This window comes from Medicago sativa, chromosome 3, assembly GCF_051527215.1.
Source record: "Medicago sativa cultivar Bolivia chromosome 3, Bolivia_mono, whole genome shotgun sequence".
In the NCBI taxonomy this organism is placed as follows: Eukaryota; Viridiplantae; Streptophyta; class Magnoliopsida; order Fabales; family Fabaceae; genus Medicago; species Medicago sativa.
The window spans coordinates 31,175,201-31,184,997 of NC_140751.1; the positions used below are offsets into that span (position 1 = coordinate 31,175,201).

Genomic DNA, 9,797 nt, shown 5'->3' on the forward strand with positions numbered 1-9,797 from the left:
TCTTAGGTTTAAATAAACACTTTCAAAATAGCATTTAAAATAAAAGCGCGCGCGTAGAAAATAAAGACGGTTCCTATAGGATACTATAGTCGTTATGGGTGCCTAACACCTTCCCGTAGTGAAAACAACTCCCGGACCTCGATTCTCAAGGGTTTTGCTTATTTTTTCCCTTCCCAAGAAAAAATAAGATATCACCGGTTAAAAAGGTTCAAACGTAATCAATGTTTGACACCCGAAAACCAAGATAAAACAGAGGTAACTTCATCTTCTTCCCAAACAATGTAGACCTTTCTTCCTCTTGAGTTTTGATTGAATACGGATCTCCTTCTTTCTTTAGCAAATTCTGGACATTCATTTTTATGGTGGCCTACTTTTCCACAAACATAGCAACTAACAACTTTCTCATCACTATCCGATTCTTTTCCTTTTCTTGAGGCCTTTCTAAAGTTCACTAGATTCTTGTCATTGTGCTTTAACCCATTCCTTTTAATGTAACGGTTGTACTGCCTAACAAACAAGCTCATTTCCTCTTCATTTATAGAATCATCATCGTATTCATCATCATTTTGAACCAAAGAGGTAGAGACGGACGAGGTGGTGTTGAAAGCAATGGACTTCCTTTCCTTCTTCTTAGAGTCATCCTCACTTGACTTGAAGTGATTGATCTCATGCTCATGTTCCTTTAATTTTCCAAAGATTGTGATCATACTAAGAACATTGAGATTTTGTGATTCCTTGATAACGGTAACCTTGGGCTGCCATTCCTTTGTCATACATCTCAAAATTTTATTAGTGCAATCTTGGTTTGAAATTGTTTTACCAAGGTTTTGCAACTTGTTTACAATATGAGTAAATCTCATTTGCATGGAGGAGATGGTTTCACCATCTTTCATGCAAAAAAGCTCATATTGTTGCACAAGGGTATTTTTTTATTGTTTAACTTCATCAGTTCCTTCGTAAAGCGTTTCCAATGCATCCCACATATCTTTAGAGGTCTTACAATGAGATGCGGAACGATGCACATTTACCCCAAGAGAGGAGATGAGGATATTCCGTGCCTTCAAATTGTATTGGACCTTCCTTTTGTCATCATCACTCCAATCGGCTTTTGGCTTATCTTGTGCTACACCGTTGGCAACAACTTGCGGTTGAAATCGCATGTTGGCCACAGCGTCCCACACATCCATATCCACCAATTGGATGTGAACGCTCATGCATTCTTTCCAATAGTCATAATTTTCTCCGTCGAAAATAGGTGCTCTATTATACGCCCCCGTGGGCTCCTCACTAGCCATATGGATCAACTTTCCGGTAGTTAGCCGTAAGAAGAGACGAAGCTCTATGATACCACTTGTTGGTCTATATGGCTAGATGGTTACCAAGCTAGAGGGGGAGGTGAATAACGCGTTTGAAAAACTTTTCGAAGATTTAGTGAAAAATGATTTTAACAAATTGACTATTTGAAATTTGCTTGAACAATCACAATCAATGAATCAACAAATAACAAATATATGTGGAATAAGATTTTATCTTAGAATTGAGAGATTCACGATACAAATCTTTGTACACAATCAATTATTAACAATCCTTGAACAAGGTACAAAAAACACAATTTCAAACCAAACCTATGAACAAGAATAATATGCTATCAAATCAAAAATACAATGCAAGTGTAATTGAAGAATTGAATAGACTTTGCAATCAATTGATTTAAGCAAATTGTATGAAACCTAACGCAATGAATTAGGTCGATTTTCAATGAAAAACTACTTAGATCAATACTAACAATTAACCTATCAATTATTCAATTAATCACAAGCAATATTGAAAAGTAAAAAGGATAGGGAAAGAGAGAGAGAGAGAGAGAGAGAGAGAGAGAGAGAGAGAGAGAGAGAGAGAGAACACCGGTGTTTATAGTAGTTCACCCTATTTCGCCATCGCTTAGGGCTACGTCTACTCTACTTGATGAAGTATGCCTTCACCAAGGTAATCCACTATGTAACAAATGATGATGATTACAATGTTTACAAAAGTTCCTTAAAATTAAAGTCCTAATTCTTTAACTCCTATGTAAGCTACTCCCCCAAACTTCAAGTACCCCTTGAATTTGGTGCTCCTTGAATCTTCGGATCCTTGAATTACCCGTGCACTCCTTCAAACTCTTCACTCGAGTCTTCAAAGCTACGTCCGGCAAATGAACCCCCTTCGAATTCAAGAACGGATAGAAAGACCCCCAAGTCCTTTGAAGGTCGAATGAGATTATTCACTTCCTTTGAAGACTTGATTAAGCCCAATCTATCTTCTTGAGAGAACCAACTTACAATCCTTACTAGCACCCTAGAGAATCTACACACTCAAAGAACAAAGTGATTCTAAGAAAAAATGTTTAATCTTGAAGAATGTATGAACAATGAGTTTTTGATACCTATAGAGAATAGATGCAAATGATTCAATAATTCAGGTGTTATGAGGAAGTGTGTATATATAGAAAAGGAAGGAAAGTGCAAAATTTCAACCAAAAACAACAGAGTGAATCGATTCACGTATTGCGTGAATCGATTCAGACAGCTAAATGACAAGCCAGATGAACAATGAAGTTTTTTATGCGTCAGACACAAATTGAATCGATTCAAATCTCCCTAGATGAAGATTGATACGATTCAAACTCTTATGATTCGATTCAATCAAAGTCAGAGAGTTTCATGATACGTTTCACTGAAATTTGAGTTGATTCAGGAAAGTAACAAGTGAAAAATGGATGCTGACAACATTTGAATCAATTCAGGCTTTTTGTGAATCGATTCAATGGTGAATCGATTCACTATGAATCTATTTAGGAAAACTGTGAATAGATTCACTGCGATATTATGCGATATTATTCAGGGAAACTTTGAATAGATTCACTACGATACTATTTAGGAAAATTTGACTCAATTCAAAAGGAATGACATAAGGAAAATGGACAAAAGGAATGATTGATATGAATCAATGAATCATGAATAGAATCAAACAATTCACGGAAGGATTTTCCATATATAACAACACACGAGACATCAAAGAATCACATGACAATCACACAAGACATCAAGGAATCACATGACACTATGAGATGGTTTGCTAGGGTGCTTTAACAAGATTCTAAGCTAAAGCTAATCAACATAAAAGAACATCATCAAATAAACCTAGCTATCTTAGACATCATCAAAACATAAACTAAAGCAATAGGCAATATTATCTTCAGAATACAAAGGAAAATTCTACGTCTTGTACGAACGAGCACTTGATGGTCATCCATTCGGCTACATGTCTGCAACCTCTTGCAACAAGCAACCTGCTGATCTGTAAACAAAAGGATTGGGATGAGACATAATGTCTCAATGAGTTCTACCTAATCCTAGGCTATAGGCAACCTCGGGAAACCTAGGGTCGCCACGTGTCTACACTCAACCCATTCGGGTTTATACGTGTGTGATAACCTGCATACCTAGACGATCGTGCGGGGTACTAGATCGTTCGGAACATCTATTCATAATACCTATCATGCCATATCATATCATATCGTATTCATGTATTGTTCTTATTATGTTAGAAGTTAACGTGTAAAGAGCACCATTATCTGAGTTCATTTTACGGAATAATCCCGAGTGGAGTAACCCTGGAAAATATTCCCATAACATGACCAGTGAAAAACCTATCTGAGGTTAACACTGGACTCCTCTGAATGTCGTGCGAGCCTACCTTGCGGAGTGTATCCCGTCCCCCTAACGTGAACCTTTTGTATCCCCCTGGTGTGGATAGCAAAAGATACGACATGTTCATAATTACTTAAGTCTGGTATGCCTTGGCAACATACTAACATAGCTAATCTCAACTATCTAAGTCGAGGTTCTAGAGATTCCCCAATACTTAGGGTTAGAGTACTACCCGGACATAAATCTTATTATCTTTTTCTCGTGTGCCATTCATTGCCGAATAATGTTAATGTTTACCCACACATTTCCTCTTCAGAATCTTAGATGTAAGATGCATTAAACACTTGACGTAGAGGGGTTTAATAGTTGGAAAAGACTACAAGAACGGACCTCGAAAGGCCACCAAAGGATTGCAAGACGAGTCGACGACTCTTTTTTTAAAAAGAGAGTATGTCAAACTCGCTTAAGCGAGTTGGACTCGCTTCAAGCGAATTCAGCAGACCCTGAACCTGCAAAAATCGTGTTTAACATCCAAAAACCTCAATTCAAGTCCCTTGCTGCACATTATACATCCATAACATATAAAAACCATAGAAAACCAAATGAACGTCAACATTAACATAGTTTGGCAATCAAGGCACAAAGGGGCTATTAAACCTTAATTCATAAACTTAGCATAATTGTGAATTCTTACACGATCACACATATTCATCCAAGGGAGGAGCTAGTCTAAAGAACTCACCTCAAACATTCTCCGCAACTTGTACATGGTTCCGTCTGAACTCAGACTCCATTTCTGCACCTCCTCGCTAGACGATGCTTCATGCGTACTTCGACGAGTTGTCGCATGTGAACCTCGATTTTGCTCAAATCCTACATCAGGTCCTTTACTTAAACGTTGTCTCCAGACCTCAATTCTAAACCGAACTTAGCGAAACTAACGTCAAAACATTGGGAATTGCATTAGCTATCCGTAACCACAACAACCACTTGAATCTGAGTCACAGTAAGAGAGTTCTTGCCGTTTTGGTGGAACCCTGTTCCAAAATCCGTAAACAGAATCCAGCAGAAAATACCAAACTTCACAACCCTGTTCCAAATTGCACGAAACTTATGGCCGAATTGAAGGGAATTAAGCGTAGTACCCGAAAATCCAATAGTTACACAAGCCTAAACTACACATAAACAACAATAACTCGATCAGTACCTGAACTGTCATGCGAAAATCCACTCATAATTCCAGCAACGACGTTAATGAAATTGAGAGCCTTACTAGAAACTCACTTGAATGATTTCCGAATTCTCTCAAGAGCTCCACTTCAATCACCAAAGCTTCAGCCCTTTCTCCTTCTGTCACTAGCAGCTCCTAAAAGCCCAAAGCAACCACAACCAACCTTGGTCTCTCTTTGACCCTTAACATCCAATTGAAAAACACCTACGCGCCCAAGCTTTAGCTACCAAAACTTCTGCTAGAAACTTAGTCCTAAAGCCAATCCAAAGCTCAATTGAACACCCAATAATGCATGCAAGACCACATCTAAGCTTGATTGCAAAAATCTCCAAAGATGACAAAAGGGAGGAGGTGGAGAGAGTTGGAGTTTCACGTGTCTTAGTGGAATGAAAGTAAATGAATAGAAAGTGGAGATCTTGGCTTATATAGCTTCCATGGACAAAGACTCTTTTGCTCTTCCTTCAATCATAACTTTATAGTCTCCACTTGCTCTATGTTTTTCGAGAGTTAACACCCGCCCAGTTAAATATTCCCCGTTATATCATTAACCCTTCATAATTATTTCTTCTTTGTCACGTTCACCGATACTGCGGTCTGCCGAGAATTTAGCGGGACATCTTAATATATAATCCAAAGGTACACAATGCATGCCTATTTTCCCAAACCCTAATGCTTTTGGCGGGATTATTTCAACCAAAGTACATTTAATGCTCAATTTGAAATTCAAATCTAAGCCACAATGACATTGTAAATGACAAACAATTATTGTTGTAGGTTTCCAATACTTGAAAACCATGACTCTGACCTAAACCAGGGCAGCACTTCAGTGACTTAATGTCACCGTGCCATAGCTGCCCAACCCCATCCATACCATCCATTTTCTGACACATGTGCAGGATGCTTTGTTTGTGCGGACAGGATGCAATGTCACGGTGCCATTAATGGCACCGAAGTATTCTCCCCTAAACCATATCTCTCTCTATCCCTTTTCTCTCAAACCCATTCTCCCAATGCCAGAATCGACTCCTGCCACCAGAACCATGCTCCGCCGTATCACAACCGTCACCCGTGGCAGCACCATTTATGACGATTTCCTCACACCCAAGACTTTCAGCTCCGCCGCAACCGACTTTGATTCCAACCCAATACCATGCCTTATAAACTCACCAGAAGCCTTGCGCACATCACACCAAAGCCAAATGAATGAAACTCAGTTTGTTCTCAATTTCACTCTCAAACCCCATAACCCTTCTTCACTAATTCAATCTTCTTCCTTTGGAATCGATTTATTATTCATTCATTCCCAGTTTCGTTCCTTCTGTAATGCTTGAGATGTTTCAATTTCTCTTTACCCAAAATAGTTTAGATTCAGTTTCATCATCTGTCCTCTTTCATCTATTCCTTTCAGCTTCTTTTCCTCCGTTACCCTAATCTCCCGACACTATTGACCTTTCTTCCGCAGCCGTCAACCTCGCCGCCGTCTATCCCTTATTGACCTCAAGGGTTCGACGTTTCTTCATTTCTCTGTTGAGTGTTGCATCTCCATCATAAAAAAAACAAGGTATGGAATTCTTTAAATTGTAATGCTTTTGTAAATGACAAAACTTATCAAATTTCTTTAAATTTGATTTATTAATATTGATTTAGCCATCCTCTTTTTCTACGTCATCATTTTTCAACTTCGCTGGCTATGAACTCGGTGGCTGATCCATAACGCGGTGGCGACCCATTTCGATGACAATTCATTTCAACCGTTATGGTAATGCTTAGATATGCTATTAGATGATTTGTTGTGAAATTGAGTGTATCTGGATCATTTGTTTTTTATTTGTTTGTTGATTTTACGGTTTATGAATTTTCAAATTTTAGGGGTTGAGATAAGAGTAATAGCATTTGTTCAATTTAATTTTTGGTTATTTGTAATCTGGTGAGTTTTTGAATTGTATTGCTACACTCAATTCATACTTAGTACTTTCTGTGCTTTTATTCATTTGCATGCTTATTTATTTTTTTGATTGATTTTTGTTTGATGCTTACTCAATTTTATTTCTCTCTTATTTTGTTTTCAAATTTTCTCTTTACATATGTTATTATTACGATTTCTATTTGTACTTTATTTTTCTTTTGAAAAAATAGTTTTAACTAGATAGCAAATATCACTTATAGAATGATGTTTGATTATGTGTAACAAAGTATTGGATTTCAGTTCTATATCTTCATCTACATTTTAATTATGTGTACACCTTTGTATAAGATCATTATGTTGCTAAGACATGTATTTGAAAATAAGTATTGCGGCAATCTTTTTGTTGAAAAAAATAACAAGTATTATAATAGTTCTGATATCCAATTTTTTTTTATAGCTTTTGGTTACTAACCACATATGATATTGACTCTGTCATTCCCTCATTAACAGATCAAAGTGATGATTTTGTTGTACTTGATGAGTCTGTACAAACGAATATGTCGAAGCTGTATATGTGGAAAGGTGCTGGATTTGTTGATGTGTTAGTGGAAGGATGTTGTTTGTCATAGTTAACCGTTTTGATTTAGAATGTTGCATAACAAAAAATGTCTTGGCATGGATTCTGTCAAAATGCATTGCGCATTCAAGAGTTTGAAATTACTGTGATCAATTAGTTGGGCCATATTTGAAAATGAATACTGAGATTTGATTACTGGCTGCAACATTACTTCTAATTAACTCCTAGAGCTTGGTTACTAACCACATATGATATTAACTCTGTCATTCCCTCATTAACAGATCAAAGCGATGATTTTGTTGTATTTGATGAGTCTGTACAAACGAATATTAACTCTGTCATTCCTTCTATGTTGTTACTGTACGTTTTTTAAACAATTACAGAAATTAATGACGAATCTTTTTATCTGAACCGAATCCAGTTTAAACTAATAGCAGACTCTGTAGCACTGGCACATGTTAATGCTCGACACCGACACATGTGATTACATTGAATTGTGTCCGTGCTTCATAGCTTAGAACTTACAATGTGTTTTTTCTCTTGATTTATGTGATTCATACTTCCAGAAATTAAAAGTTGAGAATGCAAATCTCTTATTTTGACTTGCTCATTGCCACTGCTCTCAGGTTACCTACTCAATTGTTTCATACTTTGGCTTTTCTTATGTTAGTTTTATCTTCTTGGCCATGGAGCATAGTGATTGTTTTCAGTCAAGAATCACTAAACTAACCAAATAACAGAAAAGGGAAGGGGTGAAAAAGAGTTTTGTCCATATTTTTCACAAATATTGACAATACTAATAATATTTAAATTTGTGATGTAGAAGAAAGTGACAAAACCCAAAAAGTCCAACAGGAAATCAGAAGAGAAGATAGAGAGAAAGCCATGTTTCTTTTTCTCAAAATTTTCTTTATGGAAGGAATAAATAGGACACTGCTCCTGCCATATCCTTTTTATGCCTTTTATGATTAATGTATTGTTATGGTGAATAAATAGAACAAGTCAAGGTGGGGTGTTTTATTATAATGCTATGAGAAGGAATAGGTAAAAAACAAGTAAAGAACTTGGCTGCTCCTGCAATTCTTCATAATATCTCAGAGTTTGATGTGCTGGGGAAGAATCTACCAACAAACCCTTTAAGCTCAAATCTGTCAAGATTGGGCGCACTTAATTGAAGACAGCTTTGTGTCCTATGTTTTTTTTTTTTGTCGACGTATTTCAATGGTTTTATGAAGGATTAAATATGTGATTCGTCCCTGCAAATAGTGCTCGCTTAAAATTTCGTCCCTGCAATCGCTAATCCTTTTTTTTTGCCCCTGCAAAGTTTAATCAGTTAAAAATTCGTCCCTTGACCCAGTTAATGACTGCCACGTCATCAAATTAACAAAATGGCATGAGAATTGACGAAAATACCCCTGGCTTAAAATTCAGTTTTTTCCCGAAATTTTTTTACGATTTTTTACCGAAAATTTTTCAGTTTTAATTTTAACAGTTTTTTTCCGAAATTTTTTTTGACTTTTAATTATTTTTTCAGATTTTTTTAATTTAAAAAAGAATTTTGAAAATTTTGAAAATTTTTTTTTGAAGGAAAAAAAGAATTAGCCCAGGGGTATTTTGGTCAATTCCCATGCCATTATGGTAATTTTGATGACGTGGTAGTCATTAATTGGGTCAAGGGACGAATTTTTAACTGATTAAACTTTGCAGGGGCAAAAAAAAAAGGATTAGCGATTGCAGGGACGAAATTTTAAGTGAGCCCTATTTGCAGGGACGAATCACATATTAAACCCTTTTATGAATATTAAGTTTACTATGTTGTCATCTATGTTGTGCACTATGTTTCCTATCACATGGTTGTGAACTGTGTTATCATTTTATGCGTTGAATGGTGCACCAAGTTATAACATGTGTATTTTGAATTTTGGCTTCAGTTGAAATGCATTGGCATTAAACTTAACAATGATGTATCTTGCAACTTCTCTAATCAAATTTAATCTTATTAATTTTCATTTATATACATTGCCCACTTGAAATTGCTAATTAATCCTATGAAAGTGATTGTGAACTTTGTTGCAAGGTTCACCATGCTATGTTAATTTCTTTGCTGAATTTTTTAAAAACTCTCAGAACATACTTTTACGATATACTTTTACCATATACATCCTCAAAGTTGACAACATGCTTCCTTCAAGTTCCCTTCTGATTCAGTGTGCTAAATTAGGCCTCCGTATAGAAAGAGAATCTAAAATGTCACGGAGAAACTATTGCGAAAATAATGCAATAGTAGGTAGTTCATATAACTGAAATTTCATAGATTTGAGAAGAAGAAAAATAAATTACAACAAATTTGAGATCTTTTGGGATTTAACGTGCAGTTTCTATCGACTCTAC

General features: G+C 36.3%; 1 protein-coding gene and 1 long non-coding RNA gene across 3 annotated transcripts; one reads left to right on the plus strand and one right to left on the minus strand.

The window, feature by feature from the left end:
* Window positions 1-929: 929 nt before the first annotated feature.
* On the minus strand, window positions 930-1,295 carry LOC146937113 (uncharacterized). The gene has a single exon (XM_085749340.1). It carries the CDS (start codon window positions 1,293-1,295, stop codon window positions 930-932), a length of 366 nt encoding a protein of 121 aa, XP_085605466.1.
* A 4,446-nt stretch (window positions 1,296-5,741) lies between these two features.
* LOC146937114 (uncharacterized) lies at window positions 5,742-9,419 on the plus strand. 2 transcript variants are annotated; one of them, XR_015030842.1, is made up of 2 exons: window positions 5,742-6,682; window positions 6,793-9,419. It is a non-coding gene; the product is annotated as an uncharacterized LOC146937114 (long non-coding RNA). The 2 variants fall into 2 exon arrangements; XR_015030841.1 differs by having other exon boundaries at window positions 7,340-9,419.
* The last annotated feature ends 378 nt before the right edge of the window (window positions 9,420-9,797 follow it).

Coding starts and splice junctions, on each gene's coding strand:
- LOC146937113 (XM_085749340.1), bottom strand. CDS start 1,295: ATGGCTAGTGAGGAGCCCACGGGGGCGTATAATAGAGCACCTATTTTC.